Consider the following 25963-nt stretch of genomic DNA (forward strand, 5'->3'; position numbering starts at 1 on the left):
TCCCTCTAAGCTGCAGAGATGTGAGCAAATATTCTACTTTGTGAGCTACTAGCATTAAAGTTGTAAGCTACTGGCATTAAAGCTGTGACTATGGCATAAATTAGTATGCTCTGGGGATAACCTTCCTGAGCTAAGACAAAAATGTGTGGGCTGGAGGCTAAAAATCTGTGAGCTAGCTCACCCTAACGCAGCTTAGAGGGAACACTGCTCTCAAGTATATGTGTGCACACCACCGAATACATATACAGCGGTGGCCAAACTGCAGCTCGGGAGCCACATGTTGCTCTTTCATACATATTGTGTGGGTCTTGAAGCCCCCAACGCCCCATCAGCTGACTTTGAGAAGGCATTTCTCTCTTTGAATCACTTCTCCAAGCCAAAGCAGTTGGTGGCAAGGAGCATGCATTTAAAGTTAAAGTTGCTTTCATTCCACCTCCCTCTCCCATCTTCCTTCCTTCCTTCCTTCCTTCCTTCCTTCCTTCCTTCCTTCCTTCCGTCCGTCCGTCATGCAGCTTTCAAGCATCTAACATTCATGTCTTTCAGCTTTCAAACATCTGACATTTATTCTATGTGACTTTTATGTTAAGCAAGTTTGGCCACCCTTGCATATATATTTCTCTATAGTGAGGTATGGTTGACTTGATGATATTGTAATTTTTGATGCTACTTGTTGGGGTTCCAACCATTTTAGGTTTGGGATTAGAATTGGTTTTATGCATTTCATATTATTTCATAGGACGATGTAGCATTTCACTGGATATTTAATATGCTGTTTTGTACCTATTTTAATTGATGTCATTGTTCATTGATGTAAACCGCTTCAAGCTCTTAACCAAAGAGTAAAGGTAAAGGTAGTCCCCTGTGCAAGCACCAGTCGTTTTCGACTCTGGGGTGACTTTGCTTTCATAACTTTTTAATGGCAGACTTTTTACGGGGTGGTTTGCCATTGCCTTCCCCAGTCATCTACACTTCCCCACCCCCCCAGCAAGCTGTGTACTCATTTTATCGACCTTGGAAGGATGGAAGGCTGAGTCGACCTGGAGCTGGCTACCTGAGCCAGCTTCCACTGGGATCGAACTCAGGTTGTGAGCAGAGGGCTCCGACTGCAGTACTGCAGCTTTACCACTCTGCGCCACAGGGCTCTTTAGCCAAAGAGAAGTGGTATTAAATATGGAACAAACAAATACACATGAAGCTGCATATACTGAATCCAACCATGGGGAGCAATTCAGATCTACTGAGATCTACTTAGAATGATTCCTCAGTGGAACAGGCTTCCTCAGGAGGTGGCGGGTTCTCCTTCCTTGGAGGTTTTTAAACAGAGGCTAGATGGCCATCTGACAGCGATGAAGATCCTGTGAATTTAGGGGGAGGTGTTTGTGAGTTTCCTGCATTGTGCAGGGGGTTGGACTAGATGACCCTGGAGGTCCCTTCCAACTCCATGATTCTATTATTCTATTCTATGAGATCAATATTGTTGACTCTGTCTGGCAGCAGCCCTCCAGGGGCTCAGGCAGGGGTTTCCCACAACACCTGCGACCTGATCTGTTGACCTGGAGGTGCCAAGGACTGAAAAACCTGGCTCCTTTTGCAGCCAAAGCAGATGCTCTACCACTGAGCCACCCTCCCCACCCCCCAGTGTCCCACCCTATAATGTCACAGGATGTACCTATTGTTGCATTTTAACCCTGCTTTTCAGCACAAATTTGTCCTTTGAGCCAGTTTGGTGTAGAGGTTAAGTGTGTGGACTCTTATCTGGGAGACCCAGGTTTGATTCCCCACTCTTCCACTTGCACCTGCTGGAATGGCCTTGGGCTAGCCATAGCTATCATAGGAGTTGTCCTTGAAAGGGCAGCTGCTGTGAGAGCCCTTTCAGCCCCACCCACCTCACAGGGTATCTGTTGTGGGGGGAGAAAATATAGGAGATTGTAAGCCGCTCTGAGTCTCTGATTCAGAGAGAAGGGCAGGGTACAAATCTGCAGTCTTCTTCGTCTTCTTCCTTGTTGTCTAGATGTGTTCTCATATCAGTATCAGTGGACTGAGGTTTAATTTCATGTGTCTGATGAAGCCAGACTGAACCCGTGAAAGCTTATGTGGAATAAATCTGTTAGTACTTAAATTGCCACTGGAATCCCTTTTGCAGGTTTAACATGGCTACCCTCTCTGGAATCTGCAGCCTGAAACATGCATCGGTTGGTCTCTTTATCTTCTTCTGTGCGGCAATGACTGTGAGATGATATTCATGGCAAATCTCGCTTTGAAATTGCACAGGTCAGCAGCTGTCTTCAGAAAAGCACCCCCTCCAAAAAAACCCCCACCACACAGTGCTAGAAAACCCTGATGCCGACTTCCAAAAGGAGCTCCTGGGCTTGGCACCACACGTGTAGATCTAATATTTTCATTTCCGATTGGCTGGAATTGCTTTAAAAGGGAAGGCACTGACCTAGGGTTGCCAAGTCCAATTCGAGAAATATCTAGGGACTTTGGGGATGGAGCCAGAAGCAAGGTTGTGACAAGCATAACTGAACTCCAAAGGGAGTTCTGGCCATCACATTTAAAGGGACCTTTTAAATGTCTTCCTTCCATTGGGAATAATGGATAGGGGCACCTTCTTTTGCGGCTCATAGAATTTGACTCCCTGGTCCAATCTTTTTCAAACTTGGTGAGTATTTTGAGGAGAGGCACTGGATGCTATGCTGAAAATTTTGTGCCTCTATCTCAAGAAACACCCCCCAGAGGCCCAGATACCTGCAGATCAATTCTCCATTATACCTAGGGTTGCCAAGTCCAACCCCAGAAATATTTGGGGACTTTGGGGGTGAAGCCAGGAGACTTTGGGGGTGGAGCCAGGAGACACTGGGGTGGAGCTAGGGGGAGGGGGAAACGGCGCCGGGGAGCGTGGCCAACCGTCCCGTCTCGAAGCAGGCGACGCCGCTGCGCAGCTGCCGCCTCTTCTCTGCTCGCCGTGGCTGCTCCTCCAAGATGGGCTCAGCCTGAGCCCATCTCGGAGGAGCAGCCACGGCGAGCGGAGAAGAGGCGGCAGCGGCGCGGTGGCCTCGCCCGCTCCGTCTCTGGGGTGGAATCGGAGGGGGGGTGGAGGTGGGCCGGGGGTGTGGCGAGCCGCGAGTCCGGGTCCTAGAAGGGCCCGGATTCGCAGCTCGCCATGCTCCTGGCCTGCCTCTGCCCTCCCCTGGTTTTGCCTGCGCTGCTGCCACCTCTTGGCTGCTCCTCCGAGATGGGCTCAGCCTGGGCCCATCTCGGAGGAGCAGCTGTGGTGGGCGGGGAGGGGGAGGGGGCGGCGGCGCGGCGGCCTCACCCGCTCCGGGATGGGGCGGCTCGCCATACTCCCCGGCGCCGTTTCCCCCCTCCCCCGTTTCCTTTTTTGGGGGGGGAGCGGGGGAAGAGGGTGGAAATCCTGGGGTCCCCCGCCAGGGCGGGAGGGTTGGGAAGCCTAATCATACCCATTAGGAATTGGTCTCCATAGGGAATAATTAAATGCCAGCAGACATTTCCCTCTCCTCCCCCTGCTTTCTGATGACCCTGAAGCGGAGGGAGAGCCTCCAAACTGGGGGATCCCCTGCCCCCACCTGGGGATTGGCAACCCTATATGACTAACCTGCTATATGATAGGGAGAGGGAAATAATTTCTGAACAACAGAAGGTTTTTTGTTTTCCTTTCTTCCACCCAGGGAAAAAGGAATGGTTTGGAAATGACCTCTCTCTACAGCACAGTTTGCAAAAGCATTGGGTGCTTTTCTCTCTCCTGGCGCAGGCAAAGACGTGCCATGAAAATGATTGATAAAGCAGTAGGCGAGTCAGATTCTTCTGTGGTGTGTGGGACACACATAAAACACACACCGAGAAGCCAAGCTCCTGAGAGAGAGAGTCTGCAGTGAATGGAAGAGGTGAAAGAGGAAACGAGAGCAAGGGAAGAATGTTTCAGAGGGGTATTCTTCTTTTAAGGAAACTTCTGGAAATTGAGGACAAAGATACATGCTGTACTTTTCTCTTCTTTTCAGGCATACAGGGTTGACCCCAAGTGCTACTACTGGCTGCCAGGATTCTCAGAAAATATTCCACTTCTGCTCTGGGCAGCCTGATGCTGTCTGTTCTCTTTAGTCTGAGAAAGGGCTGTGAGAGACTGAAGAAGGGAAAGATAAGAAAGAAGGTGGAGAGGGAAGATGGATCTTTGATCCCTTATCTCTCAGCAGCACACCCTGTGGCGTTACAAATCGCCTAGTCTCAAAATCTGCTTAGCGCTCAGTCAAGGAAGACAGAATTGTACCACCTTGAGTCATGGAGTATTCTACTTTGCCAACGGGACCAATTCCTTTCGTAATTTTTTGGGGGCCCACAGGTAAAAACTACCACAGATAAAATCTACCTTATATTAAGGTTTAAAACAACCTTAATGTAAAAAGCAGCTAAAACAACCTGAACAACAAACCGTAATAGGGTTGCCAGCTCAGGGATGGGAAATACCTCAAGATTTGGGGACTGGAACCTTCCAAAACAGCCATTTTTTCTGTTGCCTGGAGATCAGTTGGAATACTTGGAGATCACCAGCCATCACCTGGTGGCTGGTAACCCTAAATTCCCTAAACTTTGTTGTAGAACAAAATGACCGTCACATGATCTTGGAAGACCACACACTATTTTTATTTATTTATGTTATTTATAGTCTGTCTTCCTCACAGAGACTCAAGGCAGATTATACAGTGTAAGCAGGCCTCAGATTCAGCAGGAGCTCACAGGAGCACAGCTCCTGAACCTTTCTGACGGCTCCACCTCTTCCTCCTCACCTACCTTGTCCATTGAATAGTAGGTGCAGCTGCATAACAATCCCTGGATTAGGAGAGCAGGCAGCCACCAGGAGCTTTGCTACGCTCCCAGCAGCCCTCATTAACCCCTGTAGAAGCCCGCAACACTCTTTCTCCACTTCTTATGTGATTTTGGGCTGTGGGTGGCTTGCTGGCCTTTTGACTGGGGGATGGGGGCAGCTCAGGAGAACCCCAGGCAAGTGAGGCCTGCTTGGGCTGGCTGGATCTCCAGCCAGCCCAAGCAGGCCTTGCTCACCCAGGGCTCTCCTTTCTTGCATCGGGTTGCTAATGAGTTATGCTAATGAGCTCCACCACCTATTTTTCTACAAAACGACCCCTGAGTGTAAGTCAAGGATAACAATGTCCCAAAACCAATGTATTATGATTGCAGAAATCTGCAGCAAGGCTGAAACAAAGCATAAGGTTTAATATGATGTGTTAAACAAGGCAGGAATTACATAGTAGGATAACACATACAGCAACAGATAGCAAGTACTGTATGGAGTAGGATAGTCCACAGCCCCTTTCCCTTTATAAGAGCATCCCTCTGAACCATTCCATTATAGTTATTACCTGAGTAAAAATGGCCTCCTGAATAATTCAGTTTTGCATAGTTTGCGGAATGCCAGAAGTGTGGGAGCCTTTCAGATCTCATGTTATTATATTATAGCATGTTATATTGCATTACTGATTCCTTCACACTGCTGAGTATAAGGAAACAACCCTAAATTATACAATCCTATCACCTCACTCCCCAGAAGTGCCTCTTGGGTATCATCTTTACACTCACATGTTTCATGTATGAGAATTGGCTGCATGATGATTATTTAGGTGTACAGGAAACCCACTTCTGTTAGGCAGAAGGTACATCCTAGTTTTGAAAAGATTTTTAACTCTTTAGTCAGTGTGTCAAAGCCAAGTGGGAGCCAGTGTAGATGGAACAAGACTAGAATGATATGGGCCCTACAACCCACTCCAGTTGATGTTCTGGATGAAGCATTTTGTACCAACTGTTGCTTCTGGACAGTCCGTGTAGAGCAGCCCATGTAGAGCATGGTGAAGTAATTTAATATAAATTTTACCAGGGCATGGATCAAAATCTTTCCTCCCCAGAACAAGCCAAATCTGGCTCACCCGCTGAAGCTAATGAAAGTGTTGTCATGCGTTTACCCAACAAGAGTCCCAAGTCCAGGAGTACCCCTAAGTGAACATTCACCTTTAGGGGGAGTGCAACTCCAGCTGGAATAAGAGATATCCCAGATCTTGAGCCAAACCTTTCCCCAACACGCACATACCAGTATGTCAGCTCTCATACCTCCCAAAATCACATCCAAGCACCCGTTCCCATTTCCCTCTGTTTCCCTGGGATCTGCTGGAGCCATGAGATAGAGCTAAGTGTCACCTGTGTACTGATTACAACACATTCCAAATCTCCACATGACCTCTACCATTGGCTTTACATAGATGTTGGAAAGCTTGTGGGACATACCTCAGACCCAGCTCTGAGTAGTGCTCAGTTTGTGATTTTGAGTAAGTTAAGTCTCCATCTATTCCAGCATTCTGTTTCCATTGGAAGCAATAATAATGCCAAGAGAGCTCAAAAGAGACCAGAAGAGACCTTTGTAGAAAAGGCCCAACGGAATTCATATGCTTATTAGGCCACGCCCCCTAACTCCAAGCCAGCTGGAACTGTGTTCCTGCGTTGTTGTTTTTTAAAGCCCTGGAGGTTCCATTTAACTCTCATGTCTGAGAGGAAGGGATCTATTTGCAGAAGTAGGGTGACTGAAGCAAGTAGGAAGAAGCAAGGGAAGGCATTTGCTTCTGTTTTAGAATATATCTATCAGACTTTTATAATTTCAGCTTTCACATTTCTATGTGTATATTAACCTGGTATTGTTGCTTTTACGTTTTTAATGGATCATTTTAGACTGTGGGTTTGTATGTTCCTATTGTGTTCCTATTATAGTTTCAATCCAATGTTCTAAGCTCTCTTGAATGTATTTTATGTGCCAAGTGTGGGGTAGAAATGTTTGAAATAAAATAAGGTGTGGGAGGAGTGACTTGACAGGTACATGGGACTTGTAGAGGTCTTACTTTTTTAAAGGCAGCTCCTACCTCTGTTAGGCTTGCCAACTCTGGCCTTGGAAAATCCTAAAATTCAGAAATTCCTGGGGAGGCTGGCATTTGAGGAAGAGAGGGAGCTCAGAACCAGTGTTTGAATTCTGGAGATCAGTTGTAATTATGGAGAACTTTAGGCCTCTTAATTTTTGGTCCATGTATATCTTTTTAATGTTCCAGTGTTGGTTTTGCTGCAAATTTAACTGTCCTCTCAACATCCAACTTCTTTTATAATATAGTGGGTTCAATGCAATGAAAAGGCGAGGTGGTCGTGATCATCAGCTCTTTGTTAGGTACAGCATAGTATAGGGCTGCACTCAAAGACTGACCAACTGACCCACAGGGCCAACTACATACAACTCAGGGTTCCCACACAAGCACGTGATTGGATCATTCAAACTAGCAGGGGGCCTGTGATTGGAGCAGGGCAGCAGGGATTTGGATGCTACTGCCCATTTTTCCCAAGCTCTGTCCTTATGGCTCCAATGAGCCCTTCAGGAACACCAAGTAAGTCTTCACTTTGGTCTGCATACAGAACATATTTGATGGTCTTTGGTTGCACAGTTCAGACACCTAGAGGTGTCAAAGAGATAGGAAGATCAGCAGTTTCACCCTGAGCAGAGTTACGCCCTTCTAAGAACATTGACTTCAATGGATTTTAAAGGGCGGCATTCTAAACCACACAATGCAGTTTCCTTCCGATGTCTTTCTTTTGGAAGCTGGACTAGCCAAACTTTACTCGCAGGTTCAAAGAGGGTGCCCAGGGTGCATTCTCAAGATGGTGTTTATTAAAGGATACTTTCAGGGCTTTTTTTGTAGGAGGAACTCATTTGCATACTAGGCCACACACCCCTCAATGTAGCCAGTTCTCCTGGAGCTTACAGTAGGCTCTGTACTAAGAGCCCTGTAAGCTCTTGGAGGATTGGCTATATCAGCGGTGTGTGTCCTAATATGCAAAGGAGTTCCTGCTACAAAAAAAGTCTGGATACTTTGGTGTTACAGGCAGTACTCCCTCTAAGCTGTGGACTTGTGTGAAGGAAGGACAATGGCCTGGCCAACCTTGTCCTGCCTCCATCTTAAGACTCAGAAGGCAACATTAAGCCCTCATGTACCTTGCCCTATGCAAGAATGCTGAGGGTCTCGGAATGAGCTGCCCTTTCACCTCCTTCCTGGAATCCACATTTGCGGTAACAAGCTTATGTAAACATTGGTGGTTTCATTCTGCACGTTGTTAGTCAATGATTGTGTACAGAGGAATGTATACAATACAGCAACGCAACCACTGTCTCTCAGATGCAAGCAGCAGGGACAGACTGGTACGTGAATCTCATCTCTGAGTCGTGTGACGTTACTACACTTGTGAGCAAAAATTCTACTTTTACTGACATTAAAGTGAGCTGCTGCATAATTTAGTTTGCTCCGGAGCTATTTGTCCTGAGCTAAGACAAAAATGTGTGTGCCGGAGGCTGAAAAAAACTGAGCTTGCTCACACTCACTCAGCTTAGAGGGAACACTGGTTACAGGTAAGATGATGATAGATCCAAGTGGGCAGCCGTGTTGGTCTGAAGCAATAGAACAAAGTTAGAGTGCAGTAGTACTGTTAAGACCAACAAAGTTTTATTCAAAATGTAAGCTTTTGTGGGCATGCATACTTCATCAGACAATGAAGTATGTACCCCATTCAATTGTCTGAAGAAGTATGCCTGCATACGAAAGCTTACATTCTGAATAAAACTTTGCTGGTCTTAAAGGTGCTACTGGATTCCTAGGTAACAGTGCCTTTTTTTGCAGAAAAAGCCCAGCAGGAACTCATTTGCATATTAGGCCACACATCCTGACATCATTATTTCACACGGCTTTTTTTGTAGAAAAAGCCCAGGATGAACACATTTGTATATTAGGCCACACCCCCTGACACCAAGCCAGACAGAACTGCTTTCCTGTGCATTCCTGCTCAAAAAAAGCCCAAGGTAAGATGGTTACAAATCATAGCAAAAGCAATGAAAGGCCTGACAACATGTCTTCAGAGGCAAATGATTCTGGGGTAGCATTCTGAGGCATCCCTGTGCAGATGGGAACATGTCAGTCGAGAAAAGCACAGTGCAGCTTGTTCAGAATGCTGTAGAACTGGATCCCTTGATCCAGTTCTCTTAAAACTTGGAGGGGGGTGTTTTTAGTGGACAGGCACCTAGTGAATAGGTTTCCTGGCAATTCTGGTGCAATTTCCCTGAAAAATCAGCCATTCCAGCTCCCTGGAAAGAATTCCATAGGGAATAATGGACCCTAAAATGTTCAGAAACGGTATTGGGGACCCGAATAATCTAGAACAGGGGTGGATAAACTTATTTAACATAAAAGCCACATTGAATAAACATCAGATGTTTTGAGAGCCACAAGACAGGAAGGAAGGAAGAAAAAAAGAAAGGCAAATAGGGAAGGGAGAGGTAGAAAGAAAGCAACTTTAACTTCAAATGCATTCTCCAAGCTGCTGGCTGACTTGGCTTGGAGAAGTGATTTAAAGAGACAAATGCCTTCTCCAAGTTGGCCGATGGGGCGGTGGAGGCTTCTAGAGCCACACAATATGTGTGAAAGAGCCATATGTGGCTCCCGAGCCACAGTTTGGGCACACCTGATCTAGAATAAGGGTATGGAAACCATCCCTGTCACCCAAATCTGAAAAATTATGAATTATGAAAGTAATACTCTGGAGGGGAATCTCCTTTTCCAATATTTCTGCATCCGATAAGGGTTCCATGAGGAGACTGGAAACATATGGTGGGGGAAAAGGCCTACTCTTATATATGGCTGTTCCCTTTTGCAGCTTACAATAACATTTGTGGCTTTTCATTCCATATGTTAAAGGAGGTGGATGAGTGCTTGACATTCCAGTGGGTGATGCTGGCCAAGGATTCTGAAGGTGAGACTGTCCAGAGCACATAAACATCCTTGCCTAGTCAGCCGTGAATAAAAGCATAAAGAACTCTGCCTTCTCCTTCACTCCGCTCTGAGGGCATTCAGCACTCAAACTTCAACCAATATGCATGGGGATCTGTTTTTTAAAAACTGCCCACTGACTTTTACAGAAGGCTCACAATGAATATTAAACAAAGCCCTGCTATTCGCCGTGTCAGTGCCCATAGCCTGCACTTCATTCTCCATAATGCAGAGTGACTTTTAAAAACTTTTTAAAAGGTCACACTGTTGCTGCAGTACACTATACGGCAGCATTCTCTCCTCCACACGCCTCCCCCCCCAACCCAGTCCCCAAATTAGAAACACACTTTACTGCCAGCTCTACTCCATGAAGGTGAATGAGGTTTGCTATCAGAGGTCTCTTTCTGAAGGACAGTTTGTTATGCAACGCAGCACGGAAACCGTTTATGACGGACCCTGTCCCCTTCCCTTCCTCGGAGGCTAGATTTTCCCTCCATTTCTCTGTCCCCCCACAGACTGAGCAGCCTTGCCGTCACTGGAATATGGGGGGTAGCCTTGCAATGGCTTTCCTCCTTTTTCCGGGGACAAAGGGTGAGGCTAGAGGAGCAAATCTCCATGCGACACTCACTTATATGTGGAGTGCTGCAGGGAGCTATTCTCTCACCCATATTATTTAACATCTATATGCGCCCCCTTGCCCAGATTGCCCAAGGTTTTGGTTTGGGTTGTCACCAGTATGCTGATGACACTCAGCTCTATCTGTTGATGGACGGCAGACCGTCCTCTGCCCCTGAACACCTGTCCGAAGCATTAGGAGCCGTAGTGGGATGGCTACAGCACAGCCGACTGAAGTTAAATCCAGCTAAGGTGGAGGTCCTGTGCCTGAGTCGAGGGGGGAGGTTATGTATCCAGCTCCCACCCTTGGATTGCGCGGTTTTAGTGCCGACCCAACAGGTGAAGAGTTTGGGAGTGATCCTGGGTGCTTCACTCTCTATGGAGGCCCAGGTCACAGTGGCAGTTAGGACTGCCTTCTACCATCTACGGCAGATCAGGCAGCTAGCACCATATCTATCCCCCCAAGACCTGGCCACAGTGACTCATGCAACAGTCACTTCCAGACTAGATTACTGTAACTCGCTCTACGCTGGCTTGCCCTTGAAACTGATCCGGAAACTGCAGCAGGTGCAGAACGCAGCAGCTCGCCTGCTGACTGCATCACCTATACGGGGGAGCATGTGGCCGGTGCTCCATGGCCTGCACTGGCTGCCCAGAGTACCGGATCTGCTTCAAGGTGTTAGTTCTGACTTTCAAAGCCTTATGCGGCCTGGGACCAGCATACCTGCGGGACCGTCTCTTCCCGTATATGCCCCAGAGGTCGCTTTGCTCGGCCTCTCAAGATAGGCTGACTGTCCCTGGCCCAAGAGATGTCCATTTTGCCTCTACCAGGGCCAGGTCTTTTTCGGTCCTGGCCACAACCTGGTGGAATCAGCTCCCTATAGAGATCTACCTGGCTTGCTAGCCTTTCATAGGGCCTGTAAAACGGAGCTGTTCTGCCAGGTCTTCGGGCGAGGCGGCAGGCATCCACCCATTAGATCGGTTGGCCTCCCCTACTGTACTATCTTGCTGTGGTGATTTGCTGCACTGTCCTGCTGCACCATCTCATCATATTGTTCTGCCAGGCTATTTTGTTCTATTGAATACTGAAATTGACTAAAAATATATGATTTTATTGCGATTTTATTATTATGTTGTGCTCTGCCCTGAGCCCCTACGGGGGAATGGGCAGAATATAAATAAAGTAATAATAATAATCTCTGCCCATCGCTGGCAGAGGCAGGATTGTGACCTTTGTGCGCAATAATATAAGTATCTAATTACTGGAGAACACTAGTTACTTCTAATTACTTTTTTGTCAGTTAGCGGATCCCAAAAATGGTATTCAATTGGTTTTGGGAGGGGGGCAGAGGTTCAGAGTAATAATGGATTTCTTTCCTACTATATATATATATAATATGTATAACTTAAATGCAAGATTTATTATTATTTCATCTTTCCTATGTGACGAGGCCCTATCAGTGTAGCACCACAGCTTTCCAGAGTGTTTTGAAAACCTGCCTTTATTTTTCTTGTATTTTAAAAATACACCTGCAATACAAAAACAAATTAATATCTTTTCCTTAAAAAGAGAGAACAAACAAGTCTTATCCAACGTTTCCAGGGGCAGAACTGAAACAAACAAAACAAGCCCCCCCCCCCCAAAAAAATCTCCTATATGAAACAGACAAGTAATCTTAAACTTTTAATAAGGATATATACATGTAGCTAGTATTTTATGTCAAAGCCTGACTTTCAAATATCGAAGCGTATGTATATTTAACATCCTCTGTGATGGAGAATGCATTTGTTTCTGTGTAATTCTGATATATTTCAAACATTACCAATGAGCAAGCAACAAGCAAATAAAGGCAAAATACTATTTTAAATCACCAAGATGACTCGTTCAAGATAAAACTGTGCATGGCAGTGCTTCAGCAATTACTTATTCCATCCAATAACTTCATACATCAGTGCCCTCAGCTGCCTGGCTTCATAAGTAACAGTGTTTTTCCCACTATGCATCTTCTCTTCCTCAAGGGGGTGTTCAATCACAGCTGGGATATTCCTCCCATACATTTCACAGTGCTCAAGAAACTGGAGACATTCTTGAATGACGGTGTCACGCACCATGATCACATGCTTGCACATATTTTCCAGCAGCGACAGGAAACACCTTTTAGCATAATACCAAGTGTCCGTGCCCAGCTTTTTGTTGTAAGGCTCTAAGCTCTTAATAACCCTCGAGATGCCAAAGTCAAAATTCCCTTTGGCACAGTAAAGCGTTCCAATGACTAGGTTGACAATGCAAAGGTGATAGATCTTCTTATCAGGCTCGTGGTAAGACAGCTGCTCTTCTTCCTTCTCGATCTTCCTCATCAGCTCCTCTGCCTCTTCGTTCTGGCTGGTCATGATGTAGGAAACACACAGGTTGGCCAGTACAATGGCACTGACCTGAAGAATGTTATCATAGTGCTTCTTGACGATAGGCTCATAGAAACTGATTGCCTCTTTGTATTTGTTCTCTTGCATGAACATCACATGAGCCACATTAAGTTTCCACACTTCGTGATCCTTGCAGAACTCCACCGACTTGTGGAACATCTTCTCCAGCATGAGATAGTTCTCCATGTCCCAATAAATCTTGGCCTGGGCCATGAAGACAGGGACATATTTTTCCAGGGTCTCATCGTACTCACCAAGCGCCTTTCTTAGACCCTCATCGTCTCGGTTCTTTCTCGCCTCCTGCACTTCCTTGGTAAGCTTCCTCAGTTGCTCAGTGAGCGCTCCCACCAGCTCATCAAGCTTGTGGAAAGCCTCCTCGGGGGCAGTCTGGCAGGTTATCATGGCATCCAAGAAATTGTACAGGTAAGGCGTGAGCAGTTTATAAGTCAGGTGAGCATTTTCTGCCAGTACATCTGCGGCTAGGTCGTAGTACTGGTGTTTGCAGTAGAGGAGCAGCAGGTTCCCAAACGTCTCCGGAGGGCAGGGGTTCTGCTGCAGAAGAAACTGCAGCTTCTCAAAGCCTTCCGTGGGCCGCTTATCCATGTTCATCAGTGCCTGGTTATGTAAGGTGACGGGGTCCAGCTCTTCTTCAGCTCTGGGCGGCATGTCCGTGAGGGCCTCCTGAGCCGCCTGCATGTTGCCCAGCTGGTATTCGATGGCCGCCTTGAGGTTGAAGGCTTCCACCAGGGCGGTGCGGTGCAGGAGCAGTGTGTTGCCCACGCTACGGACGTCCAGGCCCTCCGTGTTGGTGCCCACGCTCAGCTCTGGGTGCTGCTGCATGCCACGGTCGATGATCTCTGCCAGGTGCTTCAAGGCCGGGGAGTATTGCTTGGCGGCGTAGTAGCAGAGGGCCATGTTGTAGGACAGCTCGGGGCAGTAGCCCAGCACCTGCATGGCGGAGGCGAACTTGCTGCAGGCTTCCTCATGCTGCCCTTCGCGGTACAGCAGGCAGCCCATGTTCACCTCCGCGTCCGACACCTCCGCCGGGTCCTCTCCAGCCACTGCATTGCCCCCTATAGCACCCGACTGCTGGAGCTCCACCAGGGCCTTGGCACTGGACAGGTCACCCTGGGCGTAGTGGGCAGCCGCCTGGAGGCGCAAGGCCCGACTCTGGAAGGCGGGGACGTCGAGCAGAGGGACGGCGACGCGCAGCGCTTCCGCGTACAGGCCGGCCTTGTAGAGGGCCTGGGCGTGGTAGAGCCGGTAGTCGTGGAGCTCCGGGTGCAGGGCCACCAGCTGCTCGTAGCACTCGGCCGCCGCCACGAAGTCCTGCAGCTGGTAGTAGCAGTAGCCCAGCAAGGACAGGCCGGCCCGGGAAGGGGAGCTTCTCTGCAGCTCGCTGCTTAAGATCCCCACCGCCTCCGCGAAGCGCCCGGCACGGATCAGGCCGTAGATGGTCGCCGTGAACTCGCCATCGGCGATAGCGGCCACCACAGACGCCATGCCGGCTCCAGGCCTCAGCGCCCCGCGTTACCAAGGCAACCGCCCCGCACGGCTTCGCCGGAAGTCGGCCGCACCGCAGCGAACAAGCGTCCGTTTCCGTGGCAACGAGGCACCCAGGAAACGGAAATAACTTATGCGACATGACCCTCGAGCTATTGCGCTCTCTTTGAAATTAACCTTGCGGCACCCGGAAATTAATTATTTGTTCCTCACGTGTTCCAGTGCCGCAGGGAAATCGACTCCCTGCCCAAAAGTGACCGTTTAAACGGCGCGCAGCATGGACTACATATCCCAGCATGCATTGGGCTCCGTTTCGAAATCGTTTCCCGGGTTGGTCGCTGAGCATTCTGGGATCCGTAGTTTCGTCTGGAGGCGTTTTTTAAACGTTTCTAAGATTACTGACGCCGTTTACAGAAGGGAGAGGCGAACGTCCTCGGACGCTTGGATCTCTCGGCAGAATTGAACCTCCTGCTAGCCCTGTTTCCTTCCGGTTTCTTCGTCCTCAAAGGACCAGATTGGGCCGGGATGGGGAGGGGGTCGAGCTGTACCACATTGTAGCCCAGGGGTGTCAAACATGCAGTTCAGGAGCCAAATTAGGCCCTCCGAGGGCTCCTAACAGCAACTGGCTGTCATCTGCTTCCTTCTCCCTCTCTCTTGCTTCCTTTTGTATCACAGCTTGCTTTGCAAGGCTTGCACAATCGCACAGGCGCTACAGAGCAAAATCTCTATTTTCTACATTGGCTGAGGAAAGCTTGCTTTGCCAGGCTCTCTCAATTGCATAGCAGAGCTACTGAGCCAAGCCTCTCTTCCTTCTACTGGCTGAGGCTCCCCCAGGCCCCTGAGGAAGGAAGAAAAGAGCCAGAGCTTCCTTTGCCCAGTTCCCTGGATCCCACGGGAGAAATACAAAGAAAGCATCCTTAAGACCAATGAGTGCTAATGTTTTAAGCATGTTTTAAGTTTTCAATATATATATGTGTGTGTGTGCTTGGCCCGACATGACTTGGCTCAACCTGACATGGCCCAGTCCAACAAGGTCTCATTTATGTCAGATCCGGCCCTCATAAGAAATAAGTTCGACACCCCTGTACTAAACTGAGAGGTCCTTTGTGTGGAGGTCCGCTGCAGACTTAAAACTGATTGCTGCTCATAGGAGGGAGTGACAAAACACAGGGCTTTTGGCTGTGATTTGGCACTGCAAAGCATGACCCCCCCCCCCCCCATTTATTTAAAACATTTACAGACCCACCATTCTACCGGAAAACTCAGGCCCAAAACAAATAGCGCCAGATGATGGCTGAAGATCTCAAAATGGCCACTTTGGAAGATGGATTCTACCCTTCCCCAACATCTCCAGATATTTTCAACCTGGAGGTAGCAACTTTATATGCCCCTTAGTGGATGAGGGGTCTTGCTTAGAAAAAAATGTAATAGTTCTATTTTTTAAAAAAAAAATGCTTCTGCACAAAGTGTCTGTGTCAATAAACTGACATTTTTTACATTAGCTATTGGTATTGGTATAATTTTAATTTCTGTTTTATCATGGTTTTAAAATAACACAAGGTGGGTAGCTGTGTTGACCTGAAGCAGTAGAACGACTGTATGGACCTCAAAGTGGTCCAGTGGCAGCTTTAAGACTGAAAAAGTTTTATTCAAGGTCTTAAAGTTGCCACTGGACTCAAACTTTGTTAAAATAACGCTATAGCCCATGCTGAATCTTTTTTTGGAGAAAAGCGTGTGAGAACTGTTATAAACAATGCCATATGAAAAGGGGGGAGGGATGTTGTATTATGAGCTCATTTCATGGGATGAGGAGGACAAAGAATGGCTTACAACTCTTCTGTAATGGCTTTTAGGACCTGCCCCATTGTGTTATCGGTGGAATATCCTTTTAGTCATACTTCTGCGCAAACCGCCATGGCTGTTAAACAGTGTACACACTGCTTCGATTTTGAGTTTTGAGCAAGAAAGTCACCCCACAAAACAACTCAGGGTGCAGAAAAGACAAATGTTAAATTACTGTTTCCATCACTCCAATACTAGCACTCAGTTGGATTCGGTTGTGTTGTGCTCCGCTCACTTGCATGCAGACTTTACAGCCCCAAATGATAAAGGTCCCCCAAGTCAGATTGGCATGTGCTACTCTAGTCCTTCCTACTCTATAGATATGGGGGTAAGAAAGATTCCCTGTAGTAAGATTTTATTCTTTGAGCTTAGAGTTCTTTGAGGACATCTCCCGCTGTGACCGTTGATCTCCAGACGACCAAGATCAGTTCCCCTACAGAAAATGGCTGGTGCACTTTTATGGCATTGTACCCTGCTGTGGTCCCTCTTCTCCCTAGGTTCCACCCCCCCCCACAAAAAAAAATCTCTCAGAACTGGTAACCCTAGTGGAGGCATCTGCAGTTGAGGTGGGCCATGGCAAGTTTGGTTTTCAGTAAGACCAATGTTCCCTCTAAGCTACAGTCTTGTGAGCAAAAAAATCTGCTTTGTGCGCTGCTGGCATTAAAGTTGCGAGCTACTGCATAAATGAGTGTGCTCTGGGGTCATCCTTCCTGAGCTAAGACAAAAATTTGTGAGTTGGAGGCTAAAAATCTGTGAGCTAACTTAGCTTAGAGGGAACACTGGTCAAGACAGAGGAGAAACAGCAACAGAGAGAGCAAAAACGTGAATGGAGAGCTCCTACAATTAGAGGGAAGGAATGAAAGAGTAAGGACTCTTCCTTTGGAAGGCTGCCAAAGCTCACTTCTAAAAAAAGCTTGATCCAGCTGAGCCTGACAGTTTGGGCTTTAGTATCAGTATGGCACCTCTCATGGTGCTTAGCAATAATTTATTTGCTGATGTGAAGAGCAATGCTGGCTTTGGAAAACCGAGTTGTAAAGCATGCCATTTGGGGAGCAGGGGCAGCCTGATACTTCCACCAAATCATGTTGGTTTTGCTTCGTGTAACGTTCTTTTCAGTCTTAACAGACTCCCAGCTTCAAGGCGAAGTCACTAAAGCATTCATATGTTTTCCTTCACCTCTGTCTCGCATTACACCCATCACCAATATATCTAATTTTCAACATAGCCAAATCTCTGGAGACTTAAGAAATGAACACTGTCTGTGGCTGTTGCTAGTTAACCAAAACAGTATTGCCAACCTTCAAGTCTTGATTTTGGTAGTAAATGGCAGGGGGACGGGGGGCGGGGCCCTTTCACGGACTGCTTTGGCCTTTGAGGGCGAAGCCTGGCAGCAAGCACCGGGCCACCTGCTATCCTGCCAGTTGCATGATTCACCCAAAACTGGCTGCTCGCTTCTGTTCAACAGCCACCCTGCAAAAGCCACTGTGGTGCAGCATATAGAGCAGGGGTGGCCGAAATTGCTTAATGCAAAAGCCACATAGAATAAACGTCAGATGATGTTTGAGAGCTGCAAGACATGAATGTCAGGTGTTTGAGAACAGGAAGGAGGGGAGGGAGAGGTGGAAAGAGCAACTTTAACTTAAAATGTATTCTCCAAGCTGCTGGCTGGCTTGGCGAAGTGATTTAAAGACACATGTCTTTACTAAGCTGGCTGATGGGGCAGATGGGGCGTCGAGAGCCACATAATATGTGTGAAAGAACCACATGTGGCTCCTTAGCTGCAGTTTGGCTGGCCGCCCCTGGTATAGAGTTTTAGGCTAGGATCTGGGAAACCTAGGTTTGGATCCCCACACTGCTGAGGGCTGGGTGATCTTGAGCCAGTTATATGTTATCAGCCTAGCCTACCCCACAAGGTTGTTGTGAGGATACAATGAAGGAGAAGAGAATGACTGAAGCTGTATTGGGTCCCACTGGGGACAAAGGCAAGGGTACAAATGAAATTATGGTTGAACCCCCCCCCATTTATTATTATTAATATAGCCAAATATTTTTTTGGGGGGGGGGTTGGATAAAAAGTTGGTTAGTTGGTGTGTGGGAAGGAAAAGGTGAGGATACAGGATGAGGGAAAGATGAAACAGCATGCTGCAGCAGAAGGTGCCCCTTGCAAAGCCCTGCTGGTTCCCCACCACACAACAGGGCCTGGCTTTGCAGCCAGCATGGCACAACTTGGCCAGAGTTTTCCCAGGTAGAAGCTGCAAAAAGAAGGCCGTAGATTTATACCCTGCCCTTCTCTCTGAATCAGAGTCTCAAAGTGGCTTACAATCTCCTTTATCTTCTTCCCCCACAACAGACACCCTGTGAGGTAAGTGGGACTGAGAGAGCTCTCCCAGAGGCTGCCCTTTCAAGGACAACTCTTACGAGAGCTATGGCTGACCCAAGGCCATTCCAGCAGCTGCAAGTGGAGAAGTGGGGAATCAAACCCGGTTCTCCCAGATAAGAGTCCACACACTAAACCACTACAACAAAGTGGGGTGGAAGTAGGGAAACCTGAAGACAGGAGCAGAGAAAGGTAAGTTGGTTGGTGGTTGGGAAGCAGGAAAGGGGGAGAGGATATGGGGGCACTTAAAAAGAGAAACAGGAAACAGTGGGGATATGAAATGAGATGCCCTTCTCAAGTTCTTGTAAGGTTTCCACTTGTTCATTTACAATACTAACAATGCTATTCTGCTTTTCAGATAAGCAGGCCTCAGATTCAGTGGGAGCTCACAGGAGCACAGCTCCTGAACCTTTCTGAGAGTTCCACCTCTTCCTTCTCAGAGTTCCACCCCCTTGTCCATTGAATAAGAGCATAAGAACATAGCATGTGCAGCCACATAACAATCCCTGGATGAGCTCCACCACCTATTTTTCTACAAAATGACCCCTGCAGACAACTCTCTCTCAAATTGGCTTACATTTATAGAGAGGAACAGACCAAATCCATGAATGTACAAATTTAAGAGACAGGCTACCCAATAGAAAGAGAAAAGTAAAGCAAGAAAGAGTTGGACAGTTAGAATTTATATCCAATTTGGCCCAGGCTGGCATTCTATGTGATATGCTGCATGGATAGATTTATGGTTAGATTTAAATCCCCTTTCAAACCTTTGCTGTTGAGTGCTTATTCCTTTAAAAAAAAAAAGGAAAGAAAACCCATTCTTAATCCTCCTGTTATAAAAATATCATGTCCAGTTGTTCTGATCTTTAGGTGTTCTGCAATAAAATATTTAGAAAACGACACAACACATTATTTTCTGGCATGAGAAAAGCACTCGAATGCTTGGTGGTGCAGGCTACAGCTCTGTGTGTGCAGAGAAAGCAATTTCGGTGGGACAGACTCCTAAGCAACAGTGCATAGGATCGGTATGCATTGTATTTTAATACACACCTAATTCTGAGCCCTAATGGGAAAGCTGCTTGCTGTTCTCGCAAATAGCAACCCTGAGGTTCATATAGGGATTGAAGCACAAAAACACACACATACACACAAACACCCCAGCAGTTGGCTTCTGTGAATGCTGTTCTAGGTACACACAGGGAAGAAAGCATTCTCCATGGGCAGATGGTCAATTTTCAAATGAAATGGAAACACAAATCACCAACCAGAATTGGCCTCGACTCTTGTCCTTAGGATTGAACTTCATTCACTTTTTGATAGGGCCTTAGGGAACGGTGGCGGATATAGGCAGCACTTTTAGTAGGCTCTCTTAATTAATGCTGTAATTTGGTTAAGCAATAAAGGCAGGACAATGTCATAAAGAACTTGGAGATTAACCCTCAATGTCCCAGTCCACTTTGTGTAACAACCTCCCCCTCAAAAAAGGAAGAAAATGGATATAAGTCCAAGGTCTCAGCCTCCACTGGAAAGTGGTTGCTGATTTGTATGATTTTGGAGATCCAGCATAGTGTACCAGTTAGAATGTCAGACTAGGATAAGGAAGACCCAGGTTCGAATCAGTCCCTCTGCTGTGGAAACCTGCGCGCTGATCTTAGGCCAGTCATACTCTGTCAGCCTAACCCGCCTCACAGGGTTGTTACGTGTATAAAATGAAGGAGGAGAATGATGTCAGCTATTTTGGGTTCCTATGGAGGAGAAAAGTGGGTGTATGTTTAAGGGGTGGAATTCTAGCAGGAGCTCCTTTGTATATTAGGCAACACACCCCTAATGTAGCCAATCCTTCAAAAGCTTACAAAAAGAGCCTTGTAAGCTCTTGGAGGATTGGCTACATCACAGGTATGTGGCCTAATATGCAAAGGAGCTCCTGCTAGAATTCTACCACTGTGTATAGTCATAAGAATGCATTATATTTGCATTGTTTTTTTTCTTCCTCACTTACGGATAATTTTATGTGGGTTTGCAGCAAAAATAAAACAACAGTCCAGTGGCCCCTTCAAGACTAACAACATGTATTCCAAAATTCGAGTCCTTTGTTGGTCTTAAAGGTGCCACAGGACTCAATTTTTGTTCTGTTGCTTCGGGGTGGCCAAACATGCTTAATGGAAGAGCCACATAAAATAAACATCAGATGTTTGATTCCCTCAAATGCCAAAAGGGACTGAGCACTCCATGCATCGGATGAAATGAGCTCTGAGTTAGGAACGCTTATGGTGGAGTAAATACACTTTGTTAGTCGAACTGGCCACTGGACTCGTTTCCTGCCACCTATGCAGGACATTCAGGTCTTCTGAATATGGGGTAGGGGAACATGTGGAAAAGGGAACGTCTGAGCTGAGCCAGGAGTAGGTGTGAGGTGGACTCTTCCACCCCCCCCCCCCAAAAAAAATCTCTCTCTTCTGGTTTACACAGAAACATAGAGCTGGAAGGGATCCCAAGGGTCACCTGGATTGAGGCGGCTTGGCGGTGCTGATGTTGTTAGACCTATCGGCTGCGTTCAATACGGTCAACCATCGGTTGCTGTCCCAACACCTCTCCGACGCAGGGATTCAGGGGTTGGCCTTGCAATGGCTTTCCTCCTTCCTGGAGGGTCGGGGACGAAGGGTGGCGATTGGGGGAAGAGTCATCCCGAAGGCATGCACTTAACTGTGGTGTGCCACAGGGGGCAGTGCTCTCCCCGATGTTGTTTAACATCTATATGTGCCCTTGCCCAGATAGCCCGGAGGTATGGGCTGGGTTGCCATCAGTACGCTGATGACACCCAGCTCTATCTACTGATGGATGGCCGGTCTGGCTGTGTCCCAGAAAATCTGGACCTGGCGCTGCAAGCTGTGGCTGGATGGCTTAGGCTGAGCCAACTGAAGCTGAATCCAACAAAGACAGAGATCCTTTGCCTGAGTCGTGGCGGTCTGGGCAGGGAAATCCCCTTACCAGCTTTTGATGGTGAGCCACTGACAACAGCGCACAAGGTCAGAAGCTTGGGGGTACTGCTGGAGCCTGATTTGACAATGGAGGCCCAGATAGCCACTGCTAAATTTGCATTCTTCTATCTTAGGCGGGCGAGACAGTTGGCCCCTTTCCTTGAGTGCGACAACCTGGCAACTGTGATCCATGCAACGGTCACCTTGAGGCTGGACTACTGTAATGCCCTCTACTTGAGGCTGCCCTTGTCTCGAACCCGGAAACGCCAGCTAGTGCAGAATGCGGCAGCCAGGCTGCTATTGTGGCTTCCCAGGAAGGAGCACATACAGCTGGGGCTCCGGGAACTGCACTGGCTGCCAGTAGTATACCGGATTCGCTACAAGGTGCTGGTCATTACCTTTAAAGCCCTATATGGCCAAGGACCTGCTTACCTTCGGGACCATCTCCCCCCACTTAGATCTGGATCTCAAAACCTACTAGTGATCCCTGGGCCGAAGGAGGCTAGACTACAATCTACCAGAGAGAGGGCCTTCTCAGTAGCAGCCCCCTACTGGTGGAACCAGCTACCGGAGGACATGAGGGCCTTGTGGGACCTCGCCCAGTTCCACAAGGCCTGTAAAACCACACTCTTCCAGCTAGCCTTTAACTGATCTAGAGTTATCGTATTGTGGGAGCAAATATAAGAATACTGAAACCATTGGAAGCAAAACAGCTACAAATGATATCAGCACCAGATTGTTTTAATGATTGACTTTTAAATGGTCATATTAATGTCACGCTATTTTAAAATTGTTTTTATTTTTGTTGTTGTTAGCCACCCTGAGCCTGCTTCGGCGGGGAGGGTGGGATATAAATCAAATAAATAAATAAATCTACCCCAACCCCTGCGCAATGCACGAAATTCATGGCAACCTCCCCCTCCTCTCTCAGAGACTTCTGCTCTATGCCCAGAGGAAGGCAAAAACCCCTCCAGGATCCCTGGACCAATCTGGCCTGGAGGAAAATTCCTTCCTGACCGCAAAAGTGGTAATCAGCATTATCCTGGAAATGTAAGAAAAGGCCATGAGAGCCAAGCCAAGATTCATCCCTTCCTGCCCTCCCTCTCACAATCTGCCTAAGTTCAAAGAATCAGCATTGCTGTCAGATAGCCTTCTAGCCTCTGCTTAAAAACTTCCGAAGAAGGAGGTTTATGTGATTCTGTAACTGAGAATTCATATGAACAGCACTTTCCTGACACAAAGAAGCTACCTTTCTTACTGTCTCCTCATCCTTGGGTCAGCCATAGTTCTTGTAGGAGTTGTCCTTGAAAGGGCAGCTGTTGTAAGAGCTCCCTCAGCCTCACAGGGTATCAGTTGTGTGTGGGGGAGGGGAAGATAAAGGAGATTGTGACTGCTTTGTGAGATTCAGAATATAGGGTGGGATATAAATCCAATATAATCATCATCATCATCATCATCATCATCATCCTCCTCCTCCAATGTGTTTTGAATGCCAGTGAAGTGAGGTATCAAGCAACTCCAGTGACAGATGTAAACCAAACACTCATTTCAGGGTTTTATTCATTTATTTAGTGAGAATAAATTAAACAAACCCAAGTTTCCCATTTCAAAACCATGCCATTTTAAAAAAAAAGAAAAGCTGAATGGGAGTTGAATGAGAGAAGGCAAACCATTGGAGTAAGTAGTCCTTAAGGGCAGAAGAAGAGACATAGCTCGCCATACAAAACCCAGATTGCATAGAGTATGCATTTTAGAATACACGGGATCATTTTGCTTTTTAAAATCTTAATTTAGCTATGCACACATATATTGCAGCACACAGATCGACAGCCGGTCTATAACAGTGTTTTCCTCTGCAGCAGGTTAGATGCAAAATTTCAACATGCCCATGATTTCAAACATCAAATTAGAAACATCCAAACCCAAGATAATAAAAAATGAGAAATGCGCAAAACACACAAGGCAGTTCTAATGGATAATTAATGACGCACTAATAACCACAAACCCCCCTTTACTACCTCTGATTTATGTATCCTCATCGCTTTTTGTTAGGATCCTTTTCATGAAGCATAAACCTGCCCATTCAGTGCTCAGACAGAGGAAGAGCAGAGAGAACCGGCTCCGCTCTCATGCTGGCATTTTACTGTATTCTGGCAGTCCTGTCTCTTACCTATTTTTGTGTACTTTTTGTGAGCAGCTGGGGTGACCCGGGGAAGATCTGGGTTCAAAGCCAGCCTCAGGCATGAAACTCAGCAGCTAAGCCTGGACCAGTTAGTTGTCCGTCAGCAGGGCTTTTTTTGTAGCAGGAACTCCTTTGCATATTAGGCCACACCCCTCTTATGTAGACAATCCTCCAAGAGCTTACAGGGCTCTTTGTACAGGGCCTACTGTGAGCTCCAAGAGGATTGGCTACATCAGGGGTGTGTGCAAAGAAGTTCCTGCTACAAAAAAAAAAAGCCCTGTGCATCAGCATAATCTGACTCAGCATTATTGTGAAGGATCCAACAGGGGCTAACTCATTTATGTTGTCTTCAGCACCTGGGAGAGGAGGTGTAAAATACAATGGTAATTGATTAATAATAAATAAAACAGTGGTGAAACAGTGGTATGCTGACAGAAGGCAATGCACGCAAATTATAGCATCTGTGAAATATTAGGGTTGGATCCTGTCTGCTTTTCTGTTCAACTTCTAACTCCCCCACTTTACTATAGCCCTGATTCCATGTCGCTTTTGTCTGTGCAGCTCCCATGATTTCCAGCATAGTCTTTGGATTTCAACCCCCCTCACACCTGTTTTTCATCAGTAAAAAAGCTTCCTGAATCCAACACAAAATTATACATACCACTAATACCAATATCTTATGTATATATTTCTAGTGATTTTAATTAAGAGCAAATATTGAATGACTGATTCTTATATTCTGAAAAGTTTACTTTTGTATCAGATATACTTGGCCACATTTTTAAAAAGTAAACAAGGTTGTCAGTTTGGTGTAGTGGTTAAGTGTGTGGACTCTTATCTGGAAGGACTGGGTTTGATTCCCCACTCCTCCACTTGCAGCTGCTGGAATGGCCTTGGGTCAACCATAGCTCTTACAAGAGTTGTCCTTGAAAGGGCAGCTTCTCTGAGAGCTGTTTCAGTCCCACCTACCTCACAGGGTGTTTGTTGTGGGGAAGGAAGATAAAGGAAATTGTGAGCTGCTCTGAGATTCAGAGTGGAGGGCAGGATATAAATCCAGTATCATCTTCTTACCTGTAACTGATGTTCATTGAGTGTCTTCTGTGCAGGCACACATTGGGACTGCGCATGCACAGAGCCAGCCGGAAAGAACTTTCTAGTTTTGCAAGGACGGAGGCGCTCACTCACCTCTGAATGCATGTGCTGTTTCCCACCTAAACATCATGTGTTCCGAGGGAGGGCACCTCCTCATCCCTCTGTTCCACCTGAGACACTGCAAGCCTTGAAGTATAATACAAATAGAGAGCCCACAGTGGGGCGGGAATGTGTGTGCCTGCACAGAAGACACTTAAGAATCATCAGTTGCAGGTAAGGGCAACCTTGTTTTCATCATTGTGGCGTCTGTGCAGTCCCACATTGGGAGATGAACAAGCTACTCAGCAGGCAAAGGATGGAGCTCCCAGTGAAAAAGTGAATGAAGTACTTCTCTCTCAACTGAAGATCTTGTCTTTTGTTTATGTCTACAGAATAACACCCAATGAAGGTGTTAGTAGAAGACCAAGTGGCTGCCCTTCAGATGTTGAGAGCCAGGACTCTGAAGGAATGCTGACAAAAGATGCTTGTGACCTCGTGGAATGAACTCAAACATGAAGGGGACACTCAACACCTACTTCGTAGTAACAGGGTTTAAAGGCTGCTACAGTCTATTTTGACAGCGTTTGAGAAGCAGCTAAGCCTCTTCTGGAACCCAGTGACAAATAAAGCGATGTGGATCTTTTCAAAACCCTTGTGTTCTTTTGAAACAGAATAGAAGTGTTCTTTTAACATCCCAGGTGTGTAAGGACCTTTCTACAACTGAACTAGGACAGGGGGGAAACAACTGGTAACACGATGTCTTGTGATAGATGACAGCTAGATACTACCTTAGGTAGAAATCCCAAACTAAGGCACAGAACGGCCTTGTTCTCATGAAACTTCAAAACAGGCAGATCAGAACGCAATGCTGTTAGCTCACTAACTGTTCCTGCGGATGTAATTGCAACCAAGAATGCCACTTTCATAGACAAATGGCCGAAGTCACAGTTGGCTAAAGGCTCAAAAGGACATAACATCAGATGTACAAGCGCTAAACTAAGCAACCATTGTGGTACTATGGGAGTTGTTGGGGGAAACA

The 25963-nt window shown here is 46.9% G+C and overlaps 1 protein-coding gene across 1 annotated transcript; it reads right to left on the minus strand.

Moving 5' to 3' along the window:
- Nucleotides 1–11971: 11971 nt before the first annotated feature.
- Nucleotides 11972–14550, minus strand: IFT70B (intraflagellar transport 70B). The gene has a single exon (XM_060257136.1). It carries the CDS (start codon nucleotides 14412–14414, stop codon nucleotides 12408–12410), a length of 2007 nt encoding a protein of 668 aa, XP_060113119.1. The 5' UTR covers nucleotides 14415–14550; the 3' UTR covers nucleotides 11972–12407.
- Between the last annotated feature and the right edge of the window lie 11413 nt (nucleotides 14551–25963).

The sequence above is a fragment of the Heteronotia binoei genome, chromosome 16 (genome assembly GCF_032191835.1).
Source record: "Heteronotia binoei isolate CCM8104 ecotype False Entrance Well chromosome 16, APGP_CSIRO_Hbin_v1, whole genome shotgun sequence".
In the NCBI taxonomy this organism is placed as follows: Eukaryota; Metazoa; Chordata; class Lepidosauria; order Squamata; family Gekkonidae; genus Heteronotia; species Heteronotia binoei.